The sequence below is a fragment of the Varanus komodoensis genome, unplaced genomic scaffold (genome assembly GCF_004798865.1).
Source record: "Varanus komodoensis strain SLA01 unplaced genomic scaffold, ASM479886v1 scaffold17, whole genome shotgun sequence".
NCBI classification, from domain to species: Eukaryota; Metazoa; Chordata; class Lepidosauria; order Squamata; family Varanidae; genus Varanus; species Varanus komodoensis.
Genome location: NW_025335505.1, coordinates 23,060,924 through 23,087,735, shown reverse-complemented (window position 1 = coordinate 23,087,735; position 26,812 = coordinate 23,060,924). Strand labels below are relative to the sequence as shown.

The 26,812-nt window shown below is 39.5% G+C and overlaps 1 protein-coding gene across 2 annotated transcripts in view; it reads left to right on the top strand.

Annotated features, from left to right (window-relative positions):
* CDKAL1 (CDK5 regulatory subunit associated protein 1 like 1) overlaps positions 1–26,812 on the top strand; it is a 334,585-nt gene that overhangs the window by 100,702 nt on the left and 207,071 nt on the right. For both annotated transcript variants that reach the window (XM_044426357.1, XM_044426358.1), the window contains one exon: positions 1,596–1,716. In XM_044426357.1, coding sequence (XP_044282292.1) covers positions 1,596–1,716 — 121 coding nt within the window. The remainder of the gene's footprint in view (positions 1–1,595; positions 1,717–26,812) is intronic.

Here is a 26,812-nt window from a genome sequence, read left to right as displayed (position 1 = left end):
AAAACTGATGAGTAGTTTGGGTTAACTGGCATAATGTTATCCTGTTGGGGCAAAGTAGCCCTTTACCAGATTGACCAGTGCTGTTGTAGTCTACATATATGGAAGTAGTTTGGGTGGTTAGAAAACTGCTTACGAGTAGCTAAACTCTTGCAGCATATTGGTTTAAGAGGTCCTGCTGTCCTGCAGTGCAAGATGCAGTTTTCTTACTATTTCATTTTAATGTATGTAAAGAAAGCTTTGTTTGAAGCTTCACATTTGTCAGATGTGAGGGGTACCTCTTGTGCAAAGGATAGCTAGTAGTATAAAAAGCTCTCTCTTCTTGGCTTGCAATCGGGAATATAATAGTCACAGGTCATTACACACCTGATTCAGATTAGTTAGTTTTTTGCCCATATACACAGCCTCTTCACTCATGCATTTGCAAGAGCTGCAGCTAAATCAAGAAGTTTCCAGCTAATCAGTGTCAAGTGCACATACCCTTTTCTGTTCTGCTCATTGTGGACATGAATAAAATGTGGAAATATCCAGTTAACCATAGTTCCTAGCTTTGTTCACACACTAGGAAGCTATGTTTGCTAGCTTTTGAACAAGCAGTGGGCTTAAACCAACTTCAAACTGCGATTTAATATTTTGGCCTTTTCTCAAGATGATATGATAGCCAACCAGATCTCAACAGAGCCAGTGTTAACTTTTGCTTTTCTGACATGAAATAATGCTTTGGGTGCAGCTCTTAGCACATATGGCTAGTATTGATCAATGAAAAGGTTAAGATAGAAACTAAGGTTTGTTCACTTTCTAATATAGCAAATATAATATATTTGAATATGTAATATTTTGTTATCTTGGCCTTTTTTCCCAATTCAAATTCATTGTTGGAAATTAAAATAGCATTTAATTGGAAACTGTCTCTAAGCATTACTAAAATGCTTAAAGACAGTTTCTAGAATTTCTTTTCTAGAATTAGTTTTAACTGTACTGACTTGAAGGAATATTTTAGTATTATGGAAGATAAATATTTTGAAGACTTGTGTTTGTATTGGATCTGGTATTGGTAAATTAACTCAGTTAAACTACCAATGGGCCCTTGTATCCATGATCATGTCACTGGTATTGTAATTAAAAATTTATCTCACAAGTTGAGATAAATTGTGAAAATGTTCCCTCAACTGAATCTTTTTGCATTGTGGAAACTTAATGAGAATGCTTTCTCAAGTTGATACTGTCAGTTTAATCATACTTTCTTCTTTTTTTGGTTCTGGGGTCTAACACTGTTTGGTTTGGTTTGGTTTGGTTTGGTTTGCCTTTTTAATTCCTTAAAATCCAGCAAAAATACTTCTATGGTAATTGTATTTTTTTAACTTGTTTTTTTCAGGATTTGACTTTATCTTGTTTTCACCCAACAGAATAAGAAAACATAATGTAAAGAGCTAGGTTTTTTTTTTAGCTTACATTTTGATATTTGATTCTTCCTTAACCTCGTAAATGGTTGGTTACAAGAAAACTCATTATTCTGTTTTTGTTTAATGAAATACTTGGGTAGAAGATATTAAAACAAAAGATTTTTATGTATAATGGTTCCATTTTTTTATTTGAAGGTCACTCAGTGAGATTGCTGGGTCAGAAAAAAGATAATGGAAAACGTTTGGGGGGAGCTCGACTGGATTTGCCAAAGATTAGAAAGAACCCACTGATAGAAATAATTTCCATCAATACAGGGTAAGCATCGTTCAAACTGACATAAAATATTCAATACTGCCTAGAAATTCAATTTCATTTTTGTCCATTCTTAATACAGAGCTGCCTCTGGACACACCATAAAGAATGATTTAGGGGAAAACAGGAAACATCAAGGGTATTCAGCACATTAAAAATATTCAATGCATTAATACCTTAAAACAAACTACCTACTTATTTTCTTATATTTCACAGTTTAAAAAACTAGGCATTTTTCTGTGTAGGTTCTGGCTCACATTATTTCTGATTTTCCTGTAAATTTAATTCAATGTTGTTCTAGATCTCTTCGGTATGAAATCCAATTCACTTGCCCCATATTATAAACAGTTCAGAATGACCATCAGGTGACTTTTCCCCTTAGTATTCACAAAAGAGTATAAGAAACTGCCCATGAGTAATGTGTAGTTTTACCATGTCAGGGGATGATCAGCTCAGAAAACATACTTATATGAATCAGGTTGAGGAAACATTTGAGAACCATCTGTCTTTATGTATTTTCAGACATTAAAAAAATCAGAAGTATGACTTGAAAACAGCAATGAAAGTGATTGTGTTTTTATGTGTACCTCCAAAGTTACTGATCTTAAGTGAGATGAAACTGCAGAACAATATCATGTGCTCTCTAGTCTGTGACATGAGAACTAAGTACTACAATATAAATCACTTGTGTGAAAGGTGACCTGACTACAAACTTCCTTGTTTTTGTGTTAAGGCAAATGTCATATGCCTTATTGTTAAAGGTAGCCTAAAATATATATTTAAATAAATAAAATAAGCAAGCAAATAAATAAATAAATCTGATATCTTTTATTATTAGTTCAAGGGCATGTCTGCATAAAATAACACTGGAGTCCTCTTTCTTTTCCAGTCCCATCGCCATATATTGCTTTCTTGATTAGGAGATGAGGTCCAGCTCTCTCAAAATACAGCATTTCCAGCTAGCTAGTGTAGACTTGGAATATAGTTCTGAACTCCCAAGTTACCAAATAGGATTACTGAGGCAGCATCTGAGAATCAAACCATCTTGGCGAAGGAGGGGAACAGTGTGGAACAGGGAGGGGTGGAGAAGAAGGGGATATTTTAAAAAGATGACAGGCTAAATGAGCAGACTAATTAAGTAATGTAGGTGTTCCTGCCATCAGACCCCTAAGCAGCATGAGCCACCCTGAGGATGGAGCCAAGACCTTTTGTTGGGAACTAAAGAGGCAGCTATTTTTGGCATGCCTTCCAGGGCCAGGGTGGTACCATCCCTTCAGATGATATTGATGAGGCATAGAAAGTGAGATCTACAGAGAGTAGGCAAAGGAAAGAAGAGCTTTGCTCAAGACCACCATCTCTGAGTGTTCAGGCAGACTCTGGAAACCAAGGGGTCTGAAAGTGCTGGGGACATGAAAGAGAAGCCAGAAGAGCCTGTCCCAATCCTTGCCCTGTGGCACGACAGCAGAAGGGCTAGCCAACTAGAGGAACTGCATAGATCTGGAAGGCATGCCTATCTTCACAGGGGTGCACCTGGATAGGTGGGCCCAGGGTTACTGCAAAGGAGGGTTCCTGAAAATAGTCCATGATCAGAGACTCTTCCTTGGAAATCAAGTGCATTTGCCAAAGAACTGCCTGTTGTATGAAGAGAGGAAGGGTGGGGGGTCTGGCTCTCAACACCTTTCAGAAAATGAAGGAGGGAGTGGATAATTTTAGTTTAGATTCAACTTTTCACATGGACAGAAGCTACTCCCATTTCTTCTAGAGAATTGTTACTTTCATTTATGCAGCTTATAAGCCTGTCAAGCTCCAATAAAGCTCTTACCTGTATCTGTAAAAAAGGGAAAGAGACATGCTCACAACAACTTTGCTACCTTCACTTCTTGTGTTTCTGGGATTTCTGCTTCCTTACCTAGAAAGCAGTCTTCCCCCGTGATCCTCTTTGTCCCTTCATTGACATGTCTTCATAGAAACCTAGTGCCTCCAGCCCTGCCTCTGCTCTGCCCTCTCTTTAGAGGTCTCTCATTCTCCTGTACAACTTTTCCTGAAGGATGTAGTGATGGCCTTCTTTCCAAGTCCTGCAGTTCCAGCCCATGCCAACATTGCATCATGCTGCTTTCTCCTTTGAAATGAATTTGGTGAGCTTTACTCTGCTTGTCATGCTTGGATTGCTGTTCTATATTTCCTTCTAATTTCAGATCACAACATCCCCATGTTCTTTATACTACAGGAGCTTGATGCAAAAGCATTTTACTTCTGTCTATCATCTGCATTTTTTAGGAGGGAGTTGTTTGTGCTTTGAACTTTCAGGAGACACATGAGCCATGTGAGGCTATTAAAACCCATGAAGTCAAATTGACTACTTATGAACAAACTTACAATGATTCAGCTACCTTGAAATAAAGTAGCCCTGAACACCTTATTCAAGTTTGTAAACTAGGTTTTCTCATGTCCTCTGAATTCACCCTATTTTTTGTCCCCAATCCTTACAATGGTAGAGAAAGTTTATGGACGTCTCTCTTCGAATGCAATTTGGCTTCAAGCCTTTTAATGCTTTGTTACAAGCTGGGTTAAGATAGACACAGGGCACATGTATCACCTCTCAGTCCCCTAAACAAAGTTTCTTGCTAAAATCACCCTGTGAGGTAACCTGTCAAAGCACCCCCCCCCCCCGCCCGTATCTGCCATTGCCAGAGGAAGCAATGTCTTGCAGTCCCCTTGCTATCAAGAGATTCCATTCCTAATTCCTCCGCTCTCTGAGGAGGGATTGGATATAAGGAAGGGATTTCCTTGTTAGCACTAGGAAGAGAAACCCTTCTGTCTTCATGTGTCCAAGCATGTGTCCATGTACAGCTCCTTGGCATTACCCAATGAAAGGGGTTGTGCATCCCTGACGTAAACAGATAGCTCCTGTGATAGCTCTTCGGTTAGCTTTAGATATACTTGTATCCCATTTTCAGTTAAGTTTTAACTAGCAACTTTAAGAAAAAATTTATCTCCCTTAGTGATTTCACATATGTGGAACTGAGTTGAGAGTGAAGACTTTAGAAATAGCCACGATCTCTGTAAAAAAGAAGGTAAATGAGATGAATTTTGTAACTCTTTCACCTTTATTCTTAAATGTTCTGCAATACATGGAAACTCTTTCACAATCTTTAAAGAGTAATTCCAACTGAGAAAGCTAAATAAAGTGAACTATAATAAGTGGTGTAGGCCTATCATACTGAGACAAAAAGAAGGCTGTAAACAGCTTTGATATTTATTTCCATAAACCATAACAACTTGTGCACAAAAGTTAGAAGAAACCACATTAGTGTAGCAAAAGAAAAAATAATTGTTTACTGCAGAAAACATTGCAAAAGCTTTGCTGTTTGCCTTAGGTCGGTTGGTTGGTCAGTCTCCCTCCCTCCCTCCCTCCCTCCCTCCGTGTGTGTGTGTGTGTGTGTGTGTGTGTGAGAGAGAGAGAGAGAGAGAGAGAGAGAGGGAGAGGGAGAGGGAGAGGGAGAGGGAGAGAGATTGATTCTGAGACTGGGATACACTGCTTCTTTATTAGTCTATTCAAATAGGCTATTCTAGCACATAGTATTTTTCCAATTACTTTTCTAACTATGCAACAGACAGTTTTAAAATCTAAATAATGTAACTTCTGTTCACTTGGCCGGATCCAGAAACAAATGTTTCTGTTTGTTTTGAGACTTGCTTTATGAAACACTAAATTCCCATTGTCCAGGTACAAGATCTTGATGGCAGAATGAAGTTGGCAGGAGTGGAGTGGCTCCATTCGATATTAGCTTTGAGCTCAACTCCACCACTGTCACTTGTAGTAGCTTTTGTATTTGTACTTAGGAAGGGATTCCTGAGTGAAAAATAGGATAATACCAAGAAGAACTGAACACACATTCATGCATTCTGGATTTTTCTGCAAACTGGAGAAAAGTAGCACCTTATACTTTGCAACAAATTTATATATGTACACCCTTCATAAATGTTGGGCTTTTGTTCTGAAGAATGCTTCCCAAGTTCGAAAAGTAGGGCTGCTTCATAGTTTTTTCAAAGAAATTAGGGATTCTGAAATCCACACCACCTGCCTAATTTTCTCTGATTGTGGTAGCCCACATATTGTATAAGAATAAAACCCCAAATTACAGGGGGAATGGGGAGACAATCCATTCCTGAATCTGGTGAGTCACAACAGAGGCACAAGAATGGAAAAACCACAATATATTTTCATAAACATACTCAAATCTGTGTTGAACTCAGTAGGGCTCTTGGTTGCTTCAAATGTTCCATGCACAGTATTCTGGAATGTTAGACCTCCGAGAAGGGAAAGCAAATTTGAATAAGTTATTTTTCTATTCTACTCTATTTTAGAAAAGAAATTAAAAAGTGACAAAACAATCTGAATTATCTGATAAAGAAATGAGGCATTGAGCCATCTATAGAAGTAAGAGAACAGCAAAACCAGCCTTCACTTTAAGCAGAGATGAGAAACCTCTGGCCGATGGAAAGACCCTATACAGACAGACAGCTTTGCTGTTACCCTTACCTCCAATCAGAAATAGAAGTAACTGTATAGAAGTAACTATATAACTAATACATTATGATAGCTTGTTCTACAAAGTACAGACAAGTAGCGCCTTGTACTTTGCAAGAAAATATGCATTTTCTATACATGCACCCATCTTAGGTATTGGGCTTATGTATATTTTGTATTGAACAATATTTCCCACGAACAAGAAGTTGGGCTGCTTCATCAAAACATCCTCATCACCCTGCCTTATCAAAATTCAGTATTTGACACTGGGTAAAAATTACTTAAATCCAAGGGAGCTAATGATGGGTGGGCCCGAGGCACACAATGTGAAATATGTACTTAGCTGAAGCTAAGCAGGTCTATCTGATTACTGCCTGAATGAATGTTCACCAGGAAGCCCCATGTACATTGCTTTATAGAAATGTAGGATATAAATATACTAAATAAATAACTACTTCTTCATTTGATAAACTTGAACATATTTGGCTCTGTAAGGCATTTATGACCTGCCTTCAAATATGAAGTCCCATGCAAACTGTCTTCATCAGCCAGAATCTGCTTGCGCCTGTGGTTGGCTACATATCTCCAGAATTCCTCAGGATGAACAACCTTAAAATTCCTCTAGCGCAGCCCCTGTAGAAATGCTTAAGTGAGTGCAGATGTGAGCAATTTTAACTGCAGAATAGTTTGCAAATTGTCCCTGGATTTCCAAGGATTTTGCTATTTCTGTGTTGGGCTTAGCTATAGAAGATTCATCACCACTCAGAACAGTTCTGCCAACTGAAACTGAGCACATACAATGATACCGAAGAGGGAATATTTCTTCATTGGCACAGAGAAGCCTAGTAAATAGGAAGACGAGAATATTCCAGTGCAATCAAATCAACCACACAGGTTATGTCGCAGTTTCAAAGGCTGATCAAAATACCCACTAACCATGCCAAAAAAACCAAAAAAACATTTGGATCCATCATTCATTCTGGACAGACCATTCTAATTCTTTACTGCTCCTGCAGAGTTGAGTAGTCATTGTAGCATAACCTGGTTTCATTAAATGTGTTGTTATAAGTAGACTCTTTCTTCTGTGATAAACTTATTCTGTTATAAATCTCATTTTTATTCTCCATGTCAAGGAATTTTTGTAAACATTTATATGCACAGTCTGATCATGTAATCAGCCAGTTTAGACATTAACCATGGTTAAGAGATAAGGTATTTATGACATTTGCCTGCTCTATTTCTTCCCCCCTGTTCTTTACAAATTTCCTCCCACTTTCCTTTGCCTAAATGAACCATAATGTTTTGATATGTTTGCACCAGTGCTGACCTTGGTTAACATCTTTTTTCTTAGATGTTGTCTACATCTAAGAAAAAAAGAGAGGGCATTCTAGTGATGTAACACTGTGGCCTAAATCAACTTCTGTTTTTGAACCATGCAGAACAGCAAGAGGAAGAAGGTTGTTGGAAGAAGGTTAGGTGGCAGGAGTTGAATTTTACCAATCTTGGAGTTTCCCTTCCTTGCATATAGAATCTGAACTGAGGGGATGCTTTGGTCAGGAATGCTGGGTTCCTTAGAGTCCAAAAATTATCTGAAAGATATGGATTGTATATCCATACTTGTAAGTCTACTTTTCTGTTCCATAACTATGATACCCTTAGTATTTTCTCAAGGGCACATGCAGCTCTTAGTAGAAACGTTTGCATCCCTTGCTTGACCAATTAATCCTAAACTGTTTGGCCCAATATCCTACAGAAGACCAAACTACTGTTCTAGATGTGGCTGCTTTAAAATGTTGACACTCATTAATCAGTTAGAAAATCTTGATAAGAAATGAAAAGAAAGCCTTAGTCAGCAGAGTGAGTTTGTGATAGGTCAGGCTTTGGAAAACATGTTTTTCATTATTAGTAATTTGTGGAACCACTCTTTAGCTACCTGAGTTTACATTGTTCTAGGCATGCAGTCCAAAGCTTCATCCACTGAACCCCTTCAAATCTTCCAGGGTTCCCCTGTTCCTTGAAGTGCCTGGGATAGTGTCACACACAGGGAAAATGTATGTTTAGAGCTGTCCCTGAAGTTTGTCTAGATCAGGGGTCTCAAACTCGTGGCCCGTGGGCCAATTGCCGGGACGGGCGGGGCCCTGCGGCCTTCAAAGCGCTGGTGGCGCCTGGGCCGGCCGCGGGATGAGCGACCCACCACCACCATGTTGGTGGAATACTTGATGTGGCCCAGCCTCACCCAGACTCTACTTCCAGAGGCCCCCAGGTAAGTTGAGTTTGAGACCCCTGCTCTAGATTCTTCCACAGAGCTAATAACAGCTGCAGAGGGAGTCATTTATAGCAGCCAAGTGGCACAGTTGAAAGGGGTTAAACCTCAGCTGTCTATCATGGCTTGTTTCATCTTCAAAATAGTGGGCTTGCCAATTAGTTCTTTAAAAGGAGAAAGACAAAAACTGGTGATCCTCCTGATCAGGGTTCCCTCACAACACATCTAGTTTGGCCCTTAACACAACAGTTTTTTTTAAAGGAAAAATATTATTCTTTTGGATGCTGAAATGTGTATATCCAGTGGATGCGTACTCAGCAAAGTCTATTTGCGTGCAAGCAACTACTGGTTGAGCAGCTTCATCAATGAGTGGGGAGAGAGTGCTGTAGACTCTCACTGTGTCCTGATCACCCTCTTCTCTGCTTGTGTGAGAATCTGTTCTCCTGGGTAAAAGGGAAAATGCAGAATGGAGAGCTATAAAACTCTGTCCTTCCAGGGAAAATGCAGTAGAATCCAAGGATGTTGCATTGGCATGGCATGATCTTCTGGAAGAGGGAGGATGTGTTCACATTTGGTAGCAGTGAAGTAGCACTGTGTGATCAATGGTCACAGATAACCAGGCAATACTTTATTTCAAGGGAGGGCTAAAGGTTTGTTCACCTCCTTATTGCCATCGTATCTTGCTCGAATAAATGAAAGGTTTGTTCACCTCCTGATTCCACAAGCATCTGCAGTGGCCTGTGAATATGTCACAATCAATTGCCATTTCATAACCTCGAGCCCTGTACCCACATCCCAAGTTCCCCAGCACATATGTGGGGCTTGTTACAACTTTGTCAGATGTAGTACAGTGTGTAGCAGAGAAAAGGCAAGGCAGGGCAAGATCAACCACGTTTCATGTGTACACTTTTGTTAAGGCCATTTCACTCTCTATGGAGTTTTGTTGCACAGGCCTCACACCTAATATTTCAAAGCATTCTTCTGTAATGGCTCCTGATCAGGCAGCACTGCATGAGGAACTTGTCAAATACATAGCTTAATTCTTTGCTGTCCTGGCTATGGATATTTATGGGATCAGGGTAACTAGATAATTTTGGCTTACCTCGTCCTGCTCTTACAAATCAACTTGCAAAACAATCGAGTGTGCTGGATGGGTGTGCATATTAGTAGGGACTTCACAGCACACAAACAATTTCAAGACCTATTTAGAGGACAGCCAAAGTACAGTACAACACCTTTTTATCTTTCAAACCATATTAGCCAAATCTGGCTCGGGAAAAGTTTATTTTAAAGTAAATGTTGTTCTTCCATCTGCATATAATACATTAATATAAATAAATGTTAAATCCTGTGGCTCAGAGAAAGTGTTTAATGGCTTTACAATCTATCCATTGCATATTTGCATAGAGTCTGCTGTCTTCACTGAAGCCTGCTCTTGGGCAAATTGGCCAGGATTGTAGCCCTAGTAGCCTGCAGATCTATTTTAAATTAAGTAATTTTGAAAATACATGTTTGAGCTCTGTTTTTTTAAAAGTTACTTTTATGTGAGAGGAATTTCATACTTGGAATGAAAGCCGTATGAAATTGCCTGCTGACGTAAAATACTGCACCATAATTGACCTTTATTTTCCCAGTAGAAGACCCTCTTTGTTAGTACAAAATGGAACCTGCAAGTACTGAAGCAAGTGCTGACAGCTCAGTTTAAGCAAAGACTGATTATTCATTTGGTCCTTGCTTCTCCCCCATGCTGAAGATCATTACTACGTATTGCCTATTTTGGCTGTTGGACTTGCTTATGATGTATTTCTTGTGAATTTATTTTATTTTTATTTAATGTCTTAGTAAAGGAACTTTAAGGAGTGTGTTATTGATCAAGCCAAGCAACTTGACAGCAAGGATTTTTCTCATTAGAAAATTAAATTGAAAATTGCTTTTTGAGTAGCTCAACCATATTATGTTCTACAGATACTACCTCTACTACCACTGCCAATAGTATAGGTTTCGATAATTGAATATTTCATTTATCTGATGGGGATCTCCTTTTTATCTACAGATCCCAGTTTCTTAATTATTAGAAAATCCCAGCCTTTCATTCCTAATCATAAATATCCATAATTTTGTTTTTGGCTATTGATAAAGTACTATTTTTTCATTATTGGAACTAAATCCATATATGAAGAAATGCTTGTGATGCAGGACAGAGTTTGATAAAACCTCTGAATTCTGAATTTTAGGTTATGAGGTTGGTTCATGATTAACCTAAATCCTGTTGATAGATATAATCTAAATATGATTAAGTTTAGATCCATCCCATGGTGGATTGCCTGTGTTTGTGTGTGTGTGTTTTGGGCGGCAGGAATCTTATTTTTTGATTCTGTATTTGTGCTTGCAAATTAGTTTAGGCATCTTTAAATGGTTCAAATGGAGAAGTGAATGCTCCAGCCTTCCTGCGATTCTTTGGAGTATCTGTTGCCTGGCCTTGAAGCATGCAAGAGCACCAGCTGGAGTTCATAAAATATTCATAGTACCAGAGATAGTTAGCAATAACAAATAGAAAGACAGTTTCACAGATCACAGTCTGTCCTGCAATTATTTTAATCTGATGGTTGACATTGTATATTTTAAAGAAGCTTCGTCATCTTTTTTGGCTGTGACTTGCAAAATATGTGCCCAAATCGATATGCCGTGTTGGTCCCAGACTGGCTTCAAACACTTTCAGATTGTGTTTTTATTAAGCCAAGTTAGAGTTATATCCAAAAGTGTGGTACAATTTTCTCTCTCTCTAGAAGTCCTAATGCATTTCAAGTTGTATAGCCTTTCTCCAAAAATGTCTTAGCCTTCCAATATTTTCAGTCCTGTGTTCCCTTTTTCAAGGAGAATGGGGTTTCCTTTTCCTCATTAGATTGTTTCCCTTCCCCATATATTGGTAAGTGAAGAAGGAAAAAAAAACCCCTAAAATCCTTCTTATCAAAGGTTTTAATCTAGGGTTAACCCCCCCATACATGCACACACAGCATTGCATATTTACTTGGAAAGTATATACACTGGGATGGCTTTTACACCATCTGTTGTGGAATGTCCCTTTGTAACAGGAAAGTCTTTCAGAAATTTAAAAAAAATATTTAAACATGATCTTTTTCATCCTTTAACAGTGGGTAGTGCAGAATAAAACTCTAAACAAATAGTTTCTTGTTCTTGCAGTAGAAAACCTAAGGACTCAGACATTTGCAGGTTGTCCTGACTTAATAGTTGCTTTCTTGCTCCTGCTTCAACTGCTATGCCTCTTCTGATGCCACCAAAAATGTTCAGAGTTCAAGCATTCCCAACCCACTTACCGAAATGTGGTTAAGAAGTATGCACACAAGCCTCCCCTTTGCAGATGGCTGCACCAGATGTGTGGCAGTGACGTGCCATGCTGTCTGTGGAATTGGGTTGGGTGTGATCTTGATCACATCTCCAGAAGTAAAGGAATGCTAAGTAGGCTATGGACCACCTTCTGTATAAATATATACAGTATGTATGTGTGAGAACATATTCTATTCAATCAAATTGGTGGTCCACATACCTCATCCCATACTGCCAGCTCTGATGAGGCACAGCAATCCAAAGTGCTAGATGGAAATCCTGCTTACTTATTTTATATCTTGCCTTCCCACCAGCAATGGCACTGTGCAACCCTCCTCAGTAAGATCCTTTATCTGAAGGATTGATATTTATAAAGTGCCTACTTTATTCTGAATATTGTGCCCTCATCTAAAATAAAGCACTGCAGGCAAAGATACATATTGATTGATTGATTGATTGATTTATTAAAACATTTTTATGCCGCCCCATTCGCCGAAGCCTCGGGGCAGCTTACAACAATTATATTTCTACATTACTTTTCAGTTGATGTTACCAAGGCTGTATGCAAAAGCAGTGCTAGAAAACAGCTGAATTTGATCTTAAAGTAACAAAGGACAGTATAAAACAGTTACAATAGCACTAGCAAGTGGAAATACATTTCAAAGTTCCAGGAAGCTGAAAGGCTGTCCTTGTGGAGGCCCATCTAGTTTCCAGATAAGTTGGAAACTGCAGCAAAGTCTCCATGGCACATTTTAAACATCAAGAAAGGGTCACATGGGAGGAGGTGCTTAGGAGCCAAGCCATTTAGTGCTTCTAGGTGAAAGCCAGCATCTTGAATTAGGGTGGAAAACAATTTGGGTGTGTGTGTTCACCCTGCTTTTTCCCCACAAAAAGTATGAGTATGCCACCATTTGAAGTTTCTGCCTATCATTACTTGCAGCCTTGCATAAAATGGCATACAACGATCTTGTGGTCATTAAGGCATGGATAAAACTAGCTAGGACTCTGTCTTTCGACAGAAAATGTTTTAGTAAAAGCATTCTGGGCCACAGTTGTCAGCAGGTGTCCAAGGAACAAAGTTAGGCTCAAAAATACCCCCATGTCCCAAATCTGTATTTTCAAGGGAAAGTGTGATACCATTTAAGACTGGGCTTACCCTACCCAGCTAGTGCAATGAGGTTCCTTGCTATTCTCACTTCCATTTGTATGAATGAGAGTGTCATGAGTTCAGGATTACCTCCTCTGGATCAGATAAAAAGAAATAGAGGTGCAAATCATAGTCATATTCATATTAATTACACTATACCCATAACTTTAAGTTCGATCCACAGTTTTGTGTATGGGAGGCAAAACTGAATCCTGAGGCACTCCATAGCATAAATCCCATAATGAGTAATGTTTGGTTCCCAGCATTACTTTCAGGATTATTTGACATATCATGGGTTATTCCAGGTCTAGAGTCTAATTGCTTCAAGTTGTATTTTTCCTTAGTTGGGTGACGACTTAGATTTTTTACCTTTATATGGCAATCATCAGTTTTCCCGTAGCATGATACTTTTGTATTATGTTGAACTTACTCATATTTATATATTCCTTTAGAAGATTTAGAAGGTTAGTTTTCAATTCTTGTACACAAATGAAGCTAATTGGCTTGTAAACATGTTTTTTCTAGAACTTGAATGCTTAATGCACCATTGCTTTTCATAAATGGAACCAATTTAATGTAATCATTAAACAAAAAAGCAGGATAGAAACATGACACAAACAGTCCCTGGAGTCAGACATTCAGCTCCTTGAAAGCAGAGAAGTTAGACATTCAAGCAACAAGTACAACATGATTTCCTAAGGATAGATTCAGATTACAAAAAACATATGGTAGCAGTTCAGAAAACTGCAGTGCTGTTGTGATGATCATAAGCCCTTGAACTCAGAGGCTTGTCCTGCTCCTATGCATGGTTGGGGGACAAACGGAATGTCCTCTCACCTACATTTTTACTTGACAGGCTTTTCTTTGCCTATCTTGCAACAGTATTCCAGGGAGCGAAGGAAGGAAGCTGGGGAGGCCTCCGGATAATTTGTATCTTGGCCTCTTCAGTCTCTCCCAGCAGAAATCCCCTTCCCCATCCCCTCTGCAAGGTTGCTCCCCTAACCCCAGATAGCAGCCAGTGTAGTTCTTTCTGCATCAGCAGTGCAGGAGAGGGAGTCAGAACTCCTATCCCCAGTTCCAAAGTCAGAATGCCAGTGCCAAAGTCAGATCTGATCTCAGATCTGGGAATACAGATTTGTTCCCGTGGTCCCTCCTGTGTCTCGGGTCCGCATGATTTCTCCCTAGAATATGTGCTGCTGTTCCTTCATGGAGGGTATTCTGTCACTGCCAAACCTTGAGGTAGTGTTTGCTATGAATAAAAATGTATTGAATATTTTATTAATTTGTACAACACACAACTGAAAATGCCCTCAAAGTGATTTAAAATAATAAAACCAAACAAGAAACACAAAATAACAGAAAATAAAGACAATAAACAAATCAAAAACAAAAATAATGAAATAATAGTATCAGAATAATAATTATACTAAAATATTAAAAACATTGAGGAGCTAGTCGGAAATAAAGCAATAGATTAAAGGTTAAATACCTGCTTAAAAAGGAGGATCTAAACCTTGTGCCGAAATGTATACAGTGAAAAAGCCAGGCAGATCTGTGGCCTTCCAAAGACGGCCAAGTTCCATCAGGGAAGGTTCTAGCACACTCTTGTGTATGGCAGCTTCCAGAGAAAAGCTTTCAAAGAGGATCTTCGCAATTAGGCAGGAACCTCCTGGTAGACTGTCTGTGGTTCTACATTCTTTAGGGCTTTAAAGGACAGCACCAATAATTTGAATCAGGCCCAAACTGACCGGCAGCCAGTGTACAGCACAGGAGTAATAGGTTCAAAAAAGCTCATTGCTTTGCTCAGCGCTTCCTGAAATTTCTGCACTGTCTTCAGAGGTAGTCCTAGGCTGGGAACAACAGATGGCAAAAGAAGAAGGGGACAGCAGAGAATGAGGTGGCTAGATGGAGTCACTGAAGCAGTCAGTGTAAGCTCAGGTGGACCCCGGCAGATGATGGAGGATAGGAGATCCTGGAGGAATGTTGTCCATGGGGTCGCAATGGGTCAGGCACAACTTCCCGACTAGCATAGCATAGCCACTTGGGCCTTAAAAGGCAGAACTGGATGTATAGGCACCCCCAGGAGCCTCTAAGTCAGAATTGCACCTGCTGATCAGATGCCCTCATTGTACCCACCTCCACAAGCTAGAGAGTCCATCCAGTCTAAACAGGTATAAAACAACCCTGGATCTGTGCTCTCCATTACATAATGGATAAAGATAATAGATGCAGATATGTTGGGTTGCATGAGTGCCAGCCTTGCCCAACCTGGAACCATCCAGGTATTTTGGAATGTAATGCCTGTCAGCCCCAGGGATGATGGGTATTTTAGTTCAAGCCATCTGGAAGTCACCATGTTAGAAGAGTGTGGTGCAGGCCCTTGAATTTCTAGAAGTGTTAACTACTGAAACATCAGTTTTTAAAAAACGTGCCTGTGTATTTGGCTGACCTATATCAATTTATTTAACGCAATGTATAGATAGATGTTGGAACATTTTTTGCAAAGCCCAAGCATATAAAATGCCACCCTTCACATCTATCAATTTTGTTTTTAAATTTTCAGTGAGTGCCTGGCAATCCCATGATCTTTTTGCACTGCAGACCAGAGCCAGACTGTGTGCCTCTTTTGTTTTGCTTTTAAAAGATAAATGTCTAGTTTTCTTATGCTTTAGGGTTTGTGTGTGAGTCATGTGTGTTTATATGCTCTTTTTAAGGCCTTAGTTATCTTGAAGCAAGGTAACTTGTTGCTCAACAACTAGAGTTCCTATTAGACTAAAAGTACAGCTGGGAGTGTGTTTACAAAAGCGGTTGCTTAGTCATCTGCTTTCCCCAGTCCTTGCCAGTCTGTTTTTCTTCTTCCTTTGATAAACTGTCCTCATTGTTGGCATACATTTCATGTTCACTTTCTGCAAATTAGATTGTGCTTGATTCAGTGTGCTACTTTGTATAATTTGAAAGGGAATAACAATCCCTCTCTCTGATCTTTGTATTGATTTAACATTATTCTGTAAGATATCAAAGAGAAGAGAAAAGGTAGGATGGATACCAAAAAGCAAATACTGGCTTGTGCTACATATAAATACATTAAGCTAGGTATACAAGTTCTGTATTTATCATGGACTTAATATACCACAGTCCATTGACATTAATGAGCCTTTTTAAGAGGTTAAAGATCTCGTGTGTAACCATGTCAATTGTGTTGTGCACTGTTTGCATTTGTAACCAAACGTTCTGAGAACAAGATAGCACATTTGTATTTCTCATGGCCCAATATCAGTATAGCAATTGCAGCTATTGACAAAACAAGATCTCATAATAAAGATGTAGAACACTATGTGTTCTAGTGTTTCCGTAAGTGAAGGAATTGAAGTTAAGAGGGTTGATACGATAAACAGAAAATATTTTCATTAACCTTTCTACTACTATGTGTAGTAGTCATATCATGGTGTATCGTACAGAAAACTGAATCAACAGAAATGACCCAAGAGTTGTATATAGTCAGTTCTACTTAGAGTAGACCTACTGAAATGAATCAGACTTCAGACCCACTATTTCCAGATCCCAGTCTTAAGTTCAATATGTTTCAATTTTAGGTTAGCTAAAATTTTATCCTACAGTTCAATATTGTCTCTTTGCATGTCCTGTACCATGTAAAATTTGCAATGTGATTTTGCAGGGGTGATAGAATGATCTTAGCTGAAGTTTACTCGAAGGGGTGAAGTTTATTTGAGGCTGGAGGCTGGAAGCCATCTCAGAAAGTAAGCCACAACCATGCCCCATGGCCTTGACAGGATCCAACCCTCTTACTCTCAAATAAGCAAATCTCTGCCAGCTGCTGCCGGTACTTTTGCATGTATCTGGTTGCTGAAAAAACAGCTGTTTGGCATCAGATGACCTTTGGGTTTGGGATACATAACTTGTGAGAATGTATATAAAATTTAAATTAGGAAACTGCACAATTCAAATCTCTTGAATAATTTACATTTAAAATGTTAAATAATTCACCTTGCTGAAAACAATATCATCAATACTTTATATTCTATAATCATATCTCAATCCAAAATCTAGTCACATAGTACAATTAAAACCATAATTAAAAATAGGAACCACAATTAAAATCATGGTGATAGGGTTCATGCTATTCCTAAGCCACTCTGTCTTCAAAACCCTTGTGGTTTCAACCCATCAAGCTGCCCCCCCCCCCACATGTGGTGGCTTATTTGTGGCTACAAACCCACCCTGATCCCGCTGGGCTTGCTGCATCATTTGATCCCAGAAGCCTACATATTTGCTTCACCACAGAAGCAGAAAGCTTTGCTTGTCTAGCCCTTTGGCTCTGACTTTTCAAAGCAACCCACACTTTGGTTAGCTGCCATTGGCTTTTCTGCTGCTGTGTACCTCCTTCCCAAGCTCCTTTTATAGGTGTTGATGGGACAGGGCACAATGGACACCTATACCACCTCATGGATTTAGGAAGGTGAAATGTTGCAGCCCAAGTGATGCAGCTGATGGTGATGTTACCATATGCATGCCTCCTCAGGGCTCAAGTGGGGCATGGGAAGGCGGTACATACTGGATCCTGGCATCTTCACTTCCCCAAGCCTGAAGTGGGGTTTGGGAAGGTGGCACACAGAGGCAGGGAAGCCAGTGATGGCTGGGTCTCCTCTAAGGAGACCTAGCAGAGCACAGCTCATCAGCTTGCTGCTTGCCATGGCAGCTGCTCAGCTGCCTCTGTGGTGAACAACAGGGGGATGAGACAAGATCCGGCAGAACCCTCTCCCCACTACCATGTTGGTGGCAGGTAGGCAGGAAGAGCTGTTCTCCTTGGTTTCCTTTCAAGGAAGCCCATCAAAATGTACCCCCCATCACTTGCTGCAGTGACCAACAGGGGACACACCTGGGTGTCCTCAGAAGGAAGCTGTTTATGTCCCAAACCAGATCTAAAACATAATCAGAGTGGATCCAAACAGTTGATAGCATCTGACACTTGGAGCTTTGTGGCCCCCACATGCTCCAGTGCCTTATGGTGTTGATATGGTGACACTTGTTCCATTGTCAAAAGTTCACAAGATAGGGGTGTTGGGGCCTTCTGTTCCATAGACAACTGTAGGAGTTGGCCCTTTGATGGCAGATGTTGAGGCTCCAGTTACAAACAGCAGAATCAGTCATGTGATTCTGCAATAACTTAGTCACACTGCATTCATTACTGAAAGGCAAATCGGCTCTGAGAGTATTTGCCATAGTGGCCTCCCTAAGCCTTGTGAGGAAGGCACCCAGTGTTGGACTTGACTCATCTTGTATATCAAATGTGACTGTGGCACCAGTTCACTACTCATATTGGTTCCAAAGCTCACCATGCAGGTAGTTGGCTGATCAGATACACAGGTGCAAGTGGCTTTCTTGGTCCTGGAGAGACCAGGTCTGTAGTAATATGTGTTCCGATGTGTAAGTTCAAGTAGATATCTTGGTACTGGCAAAACCAGATCAATATTGCCACCAACACAGAAGCTTTATCTAATGTTGATACTCATATATCAGGGCAAAAAGTCAAAACTTTTCTGTTGCTGAAAATGCAGTCAAAAAATTAAAGAGGAAGAAGAGCAAGAGGGATAAATACTGCCTTGGAACTAGTGACCCAAGACAAGTTCTACTTAGCCCTTCTTGCTTTGCTCATGCCATGATCCTCTCATTGCCACTGATCTTGAGGAAACTCCAGCATTTATTTCTTCTGAGGTGGTATGATCAGACACCCCCTGCCTGAATGGAGGAATCCCTCATGCCATTTCTGTTCCAGGGGCCATAATTGCTACTATCCCAGGACAGAGTTGCTCCCTCTCACCCTTCTCCAGGTTTGGAGAGATCTTTGTCCAGCTTCAAGTTTCCAACCAGTAAAACTGTGGCCCAGTCTGCATGGCAGCCGCTGACTATTCCTGAGACCCTATTGAAAGAAACCATTTTTATTACTGATACCCTGAATACCTTGAGAGATGGCACTGCTCTCTATGCCTGAAATACTACCTTTCAAGTAGCATGTCTTCTCATCTGAGATGCTGACAGTTACATTGTCATTCTCATTTACAGCATCGTAGTAGATGTAGCTCTTGATACATTTAACGTCATTTCTACCAGTAGTCATTTCTTTTTCCTGTCCTACATTTCCTGCCACCAATAACATCTGACTTCCTGCCAGAGAAGAACTTTTGCCTCCTGTGCAGAACCAAGGCCTCAGCTGGAAAGTAGAGTGCAACTTTTTAAGATTCCTAGAATGCTTACTAATGCTTAACTCAAGGCCGACTTTGCTTTTCAAAAGGATGGACTTCAAAGCCTTGGGCAACATTTGAGGCAGCTGGATGTTTTTCTGGAGCTATTTATATTCTCAAGAGTATAATATTTATTCAGTTAAAGGCAAAATTCTTCTTCCCACAAAAGCTTGTTCTGGAATACATGGCAAAGGCTTTCCTCCTACTAAGCTGTTTTCAAGGTTTTCTGGTAGTCATTGGTTACTACTAATTTATATTGTGTTGTAGCTGCTAGCAACACTTCATATTCGTTGACATTACTAAGCATTATATAAGTAATGTTAGTATATGCTTGGTGTACCATGAATGTTGCATAATTATACATCAGATGGTGCTATTGGAAAGCCTAGTACACATTGTAGCATTGTTAGGGATATAGAGAAAAATGCACGAACGTCACTGTAGGAAGCCCAATGGTGTTGCATTTTTGATTACTGATGGTGTTCTTTTCACCATTCTTCTCTCCACACAATTCAGAAGCTATGTTCCCACAGAGGCTACTGACACTTTTTTACTTTTTTTGGAGTAGTCTGATAGTTATCTCTGTCTAAATTAAGGTTGCTAGCTTCTGCCCCACTCATGCAGAACTCTTAACCTCCTTCTTCCGGATGTTTTGACCAGTCCTGAAACAATACCTTTTATCCCAAGAACCTGTTACATATTTCAAAATTAACTGTAGCCTAATGTTTCCTGTGAGATTTAACCACTCTAAAAGGCTCTGTCACATAAGCCATTGAGGAAGTGAACACAATAGGTCTTATCACAGGCAGCAGTCTACTTTTCAGCTGATTTTTCAATATGGCTGGTTCAGAGATTGTTAATCTTGGCGGACTCCTCGGTTTACTAATAGTGCAATCCTATACATGCCTACCTAGAAGTATGCCCCATTGAGTTCATTGGGACTTATCCCCAGATAAGTTTGTGACTTAGGTGTGTCACTCACTACAAAGAAGAATTTTGCTTTTTTTTTTTCTTTTCCTGACTATGTCTGCAAAGCAAAGCATGTTAAGATAGTTCCTAAGCATAATATTCCAGAAACGTTGGCTTTAGTGCAGATTTGGCATTGTTTAGAAAGTTTTTCACTATATACTATTTACTGCTAGGAGCCTATAATTTTCTTCACTTAGAATGGAGGATAAAGAGGCATTGAAGGAATGATAGCATACTATCAGGTGTAGAAAATATACTTCCAAGTTTTGGTGTAACCAGGCTAGCACTTTACTTGCACTCTGCTCACATTTTATTAAATCTTTATTTATCCTTTGCAGTTCTAGAGTTAGCTTTGAGTTTCATAATCATATGTCCTTTGGCCTCCTCAAACTTCAGGTTGGCTTTTTATATTTTTACCTACCAGTAATATGGAGTTTGTGTAAATTTACTCATTTGCATGCAACATTATGATAATCATGTATGCTGACAAAAGGAAATGGGAAGTGTTAAAGAATTATTGAGATAGGGTTGTTAAATACCTGTATGTAGCATATGTTTAAAGAAATTAATGAATGAAATTAGCTAGGTGTTTGTAATGAATGAGCAAACACAATTGTACAAATTCAAAATAATTAAACATTGTTGACTTCATCATTGCATACATGTCTACTCAGAAATAAGTGGGACCGAATAACTGAGCAGCACATTTAAATAATTCGCCAAATATCAAGCCCCTGCTTGTCAACTCAGAAGTGAACAGGGCAAGACTGTTCAGAGGAAAGCACGTCATTCTTGAGAAGTAAGCTGGACTGAATCATTTAACAACTTCTTCCCAAGGCTCTGCCTTCTCGCCCCTGTAGGGAAAAGCTGTTATCTCCCAGATCAGGCTGACATAAGCTACTCTCTTAGCCCACAACTTTTCTCCATTTCTCTGGATAGCTTATTACGAGGAGAGGTATATTATTATGTTGAAGCTGGCCAGGACTTTAGCCTGTGCATTTACTTCCTTTCATGCAGCAGGACTTTAGCTGGTCAGGACTTTAGCCTGTGCATTTACTTCCTTTCATGCAGCACAAAAAAGGCTTCAAGTCATGTGCACAGAACAGGGATACCACTAGCACAGCAATCACATGAGGTTTGATTCCTTGCAAACGTTGCATGAACACATGGACTCATGCCTGTGAGAAAGTGAGCCAGAATTTAGGGAGTTGAGTCCAGGGAGGCCATCTGATTCCTGTCTCCATAACTTATTCCTCATGTGTTCCTATGGTCCAGTCATTAAGAATAGCCCTGTCCTGTCCCTCTGAAGTTGGCAGGGTGGAATAGAGCCTCACCTACAAAATTTAATGCCCAGGCAATCTTGTATTAGAGCAAGCAGATTTCAGGTCCTAAGCCATTTTGGGTTCCAGAGCTCAAGGCCAGCACTTTGAATTGGGCTCTGAAACACACAGGAAGCCAATGCAGTTGTTGCCACAAGCGAGTCACAAGCTTCCTATAATATCTCCAGTTAGCAATCTGGCCACAGAATTTTGGACCCAGTGCCATTTCTGATCATACTTCATGCATAGCTGCATACAGACCAAAATGCAATAATCAAAACAAGATGTAACGATGCCCAAATCTGATGTTTCCATTAAATGATGCAGTTGGTGCACAAGCAGATCTGTGTAAACACACTCCTAGCAACAGTTGTCACCTGTGCAGCTAGGCTCAGAGCCAAGTTCAAGGCTACTTCCAAATGGTGTGTTTGTGTCTTCAAGGAGGATGCTAGCTATGTGAAACACATTAACTCCAGTCTCCTGAGCCAAACTCTTATCAGTTGGTCATATGTTAATATACTTAAACTCATTAGTTACTTAGCATGTGAACAAATCATTGTTCTTCTTTTTTGGTATTGGAATATAATACCTCAATAATCCTTTGAATTGTCTGTGTTAAAATGTTCAGTCCACCTCCAATCTATCTGTTATTGCTTGTTGAAGGACTTTCAGTAAAGATTGATGGATTCTATTGAAGAAGTGGAGAGGAGTATAAGAAAAAATGGTGGAAGGGTAAGAGACTAGGGCTGCTATTCAAATTGTGAATGCTGATTCAGTAACTGAAGAACTTGCATTTTTGTCTAAATAGTCTGGGTGGGGACACACATTTGGTGATCTGTTCAGTTAGCATTTTAATAACAATAAAATAAATTAATTAGATACTTTGTAAACCAGATTGGGTTTTGTGGCTCTATCTCCGATAGATGCCCAGTTCAAACCATGCAGAAATCAGTTTTTGGAAGTTCTCTTAGGCATACTTTCATAAGCTTGATGACCAAATGACGATAGATTTGAGCATTGATAATTTATGTACACTAGTTCTAAGCACTTGTGCTTAATATCTCTGTTGACATGACCTAATATGTTTTATGGCATTAGACTGGTACAGCTGTTTATGTCTCATCCTAAGCACTTGAGTGCTGGCAGAGATGTAATTAGGCTCAGACTCACAGTTTGAGCCCCCACAATGATTGTTGTTGCTGCCAGAATTGTTCTGCTGCAAAGAGTTATGCATTTTCAGATGTTACTGTGCTCTGGAAGCAGCTATTAATGCTTCAGAATAAGATCAAATGTCTTCATAATCATGGACATCTAGTGCCTTAAAAGAATATGCAGTGCTTTTAGGAATGATAAAGCATCTCTTCCATTCAGAATATATCCATGACTTACTCCAAAAGATATTCCAAAATGTTGATAATGAATTGTATAGTTTGCAGCGTAAACAGAGTAGATACAGCATTTACCTCAAACAGAAATGCATGAATACTTCTTTTCTTACAAAATCCATTGCTGTCATAACATTCAGCACCATCATTCTTCTGTCATTCCTGTCCTTTGCTTTAGAAATGGAACAATGCACAAGAGAAACAGATTTGCTGGAAGGTACTACAGGAGTCCATTGCGTCAAGATAACTTCAGTCCAAATATCTAAGTTAAAAGCCCAACATTCTGTTTCCTAGACTATGGTACTTTTCCAATTGTGGGGTTCATCAATAACAATTTTGAGCCACAGAAAAGAAACTGTAGCAGCAGTTTGTTTTAGGCAGCCAAAGCAGTTCTCCTTACCATATTTGTGCTTCCGAGTAACAGTTGCAGTTCCCAGATTGTTGCCTGAGAGGATGGCTGACAGTGTCACATCTGTGTGGTCTTTTAGATATTCCCCCATTGGTCTGAGCTGAAGTTTGCTTCTGAAATGTCAGATTACTCCATCTGTTCTGCTTAAAGACAGCCTTCCTCACCACCTTCCTACTTTTTATAAGTTCACAATAAATGCCTTCAATTCTTGTTCCCATCAGCTTCTGAAACTTGAGCTGCATGACTTATCCCCTTCCAACTCCCTTTGTTTCTCAACTTAGTTTGATTCTGGTTGTTCTTTTTTTATTCTTTAGGTTGCTGTGTTAAAATGTTAAGTTGTTGCACTGTTACTGATCATAAAGTGACGTATCACCTACTGATACCTCTGACCTTTGAAATTGGCCACAGTTCTTCAAAATGCATGAGGTTTGTGCTTCTAAAATGAAATAAGCCATCAAGATCTATCGAATATGCTCTTGTTGACAGTATGCATTGGCAGTTAGAAATTATGTGAAATTCTATACAGGATTTACATGTACTTAGATAGTTCATGTGATGTCGCTCTGGTGACTGATGCTTGATTGAACTGATGTAAGTTGTATCCAGTATGCAAAGAACCACCAGAAAACGTTCTTTTCCATAACCTTGCACTTGCTCTTCAGGGTATTTCTATCTGCTGCTTCTTAGTCTGCCACAGGATTCCTTCCTGCCTTTTTGTCTTCTGGAGTACTATATTTCTTGGCTTAACCTAGGAAAGTGGCATGCTGAAGAGGGAACTGCTGTTGCTACTCAGCTTGAAGAAAAAGAGGGTTATACCCTTCCTTGAAACCCAAAATATGCATTTTATTTCCTCAGGAGGCAATCAGCATTGGAAGCTGGGTTCTGCTTCCAGAGGATACTTAAGATAGACTGCCCCTCATGACTTCTGTGGTCGGAAGGACTTTCTTCAGAGGCCCAGATATCAGAATGAAAATTAATGGCACATAGAGCTACATAGACCATTGTTGGACTTCGTAGATCCTAATAAGGGAAATAACATTTATGCCCTGCCCTCAGGTTTTTAATCTGACAAAGGAAGGGGAATGGAGAGAAAAGGCATCACCTGGATTATATTTATATTCAGCCAGAGCCAGCCATATCTGCCCCTACAGGTTTTCTTGAGGCCAAAGTTATTCCCTCTGATGGGAATTTGAAGCTAGCTCCCCACAGCCTCTCCTTATCTAGCTGACAGCAGTGGCTGGCCCTGCTAAGCGCAAGAGGGTGCAATCTTCCTGTGACAGATGACTTTTTTCTTTGGCCCAGCAGTGATGCTTTGGTTGCTCTGTGAAGTCAGGATGCTCTGGGGTACTGACTGTCTCATGACTCATTTGAGCCTGTAGCAGTAAGTAAAGCATTAGCTTCCATCCCCTGTCTGAAATTCATTTGTGTAATTGCATGTTACTTCCACTTGGATTAGAAATGAAGCATTTTCTTTCCTTATCAGTTGCATAGCATTGGTTTCCACAAGCATAGATAGATAAAGTAGGAACCTAAATGCACTCTAAGGACCATAATTGGCTTATAAAATTGGAGCTCTTTGATTATCCTGCTCCAAAAAGCACTTGGTCTTTTTTAATGTCTCTGTGACTGTCTGTTTGCATTCTCTACTCCAGATGAAAGCCGTATGTTAGGGAGGTCTTTTTCCCTGTCCTGTCACAGTTGTTCTGATTTCCAAGTGGGAAGCACATCACTTCAGATTCACCTTGCTTTAGAACATGAGCAAAGTAGGGTTAGAAAATATGGTGATGTGTCTAATCTTCAATTTATTGGGAGTCATCTATGACTTCACTTCCTTGTGGTCTGAAAATAGGCTTTGTGGGACTCTTTTCACCATAGTGCATGCAGCTTCTCATGTCTTAAATTTGCCATTTCTACATCCAAAGATATATTTTACAGATTTAAATTTCTGACTGGTTTATGATCCCTGTATCATAAGAGGAGATGCTTTATCTTAGCTACTTGGTCTAATTTTAGTTGAATACAATGCTTATAGATATTTGTAGAACCAGAGTATTAGGAAAGAATTTTAAAAGTGAAAAACGTAGAAGACAGTTATCCTTTCCATTCCTCTGGAGGATTGAATCAAGTCAGTAACCTTATCATTGCTGAATGTTGGAACATTTAATGGCCTTATTCTGACTCAAATCCATCTACAAGAGAAAAATAAAATGTTAGAATGACTTCCTGGAGAATAGACACATTTTCCTATTTTTTCAGTATAATGCAGTAACTTAATGACTTTTTATCATTGTTATGCTCATCTACACATCTTTTCAAATAAGCATTTTAAAAAGTTATTTATGTTGCTAAACAACATGCCTAAAATTTTCAATACACAACTTTCAGATTTCAGTATCTCAGATTATCATGAAGTTCTCATTCCACTATAGTACCAGTATTTGATAATTAATGGTTATATGAAACAAAATTGTTTGTAGAACACTTCATTGCCAAATCTCTTACTCCATAATTATATAGTACTAGTGAATGCTCTTAAACTGGCCCTTTAACAGGGGATAAGGAAGAGAGATTAGACCATGATAATGTCCACTTTCTTCATTTAGCATCTCCTATACTCCAGTGTTTTAATTCAGATGACCATCAGGTATACTACTGCAGGCAAGAATCCCTCAGAAGAAAACAGAGTAGCCTTCATAGTCAATAAAAGAGTAGGAAAAGCAGTACTGGGATACAATCTCCAAAATGACAGAATGATCTCAGTTCGAATCCAAGGCAAACCATTCAACATCACAATAGTCCAAGTCTATGCCCCAACCACTGGTGCTGAAGAGGCTGAAGTTGACCGGTTCTATGAAAGCCTACAACACCTTCTAGAATTAACACCAAAAAATGATGTCCTTATCATCATGGGGGATTGGAATGCTAAAGTAGGAAGCCAAAAGATAGCTGGAGTACAAAATGAAGCAGGGCACAGGCTGGTCGAATTTTGTCAAGAGAATACGATGGTCATAGCAAACACTCTTTTCCAACAACCCAAGAGACGACTCTACACATGGATATCACTAGACGGTCAACACAGAAATCAGATGGACTATGTGCTCTTCAGCCAAAGATGGAGAAGCTCTATACAGTCAGTAAAAACTAGACCAGGAGCTGACTGTGGCTCAGATCATGAGCTTCTGGTTGCAAAATTTAGGCTTAAATTGAAGAAAGTAGGGGAAAGCACTAGGCCACTTAGGTATAACCTAAATCATATCCCTGATGAATATACAATAGAGGTGACAAATAGATTTAAGGAATTAGATCTGATAGACAGAGTGCCTGAAGAACTATGGATGGAGGTTCGCAACATTGTACAAGAGGTAGCAACTAAAACTATCCTAAAGAAAAAGAAATGCAAGAAAGCAAAATGGCTGTCTGAGGAAGTTTTACAAATAGCTGAGGAGAGAAGGCAAGTGAAAGGCAAGGGAG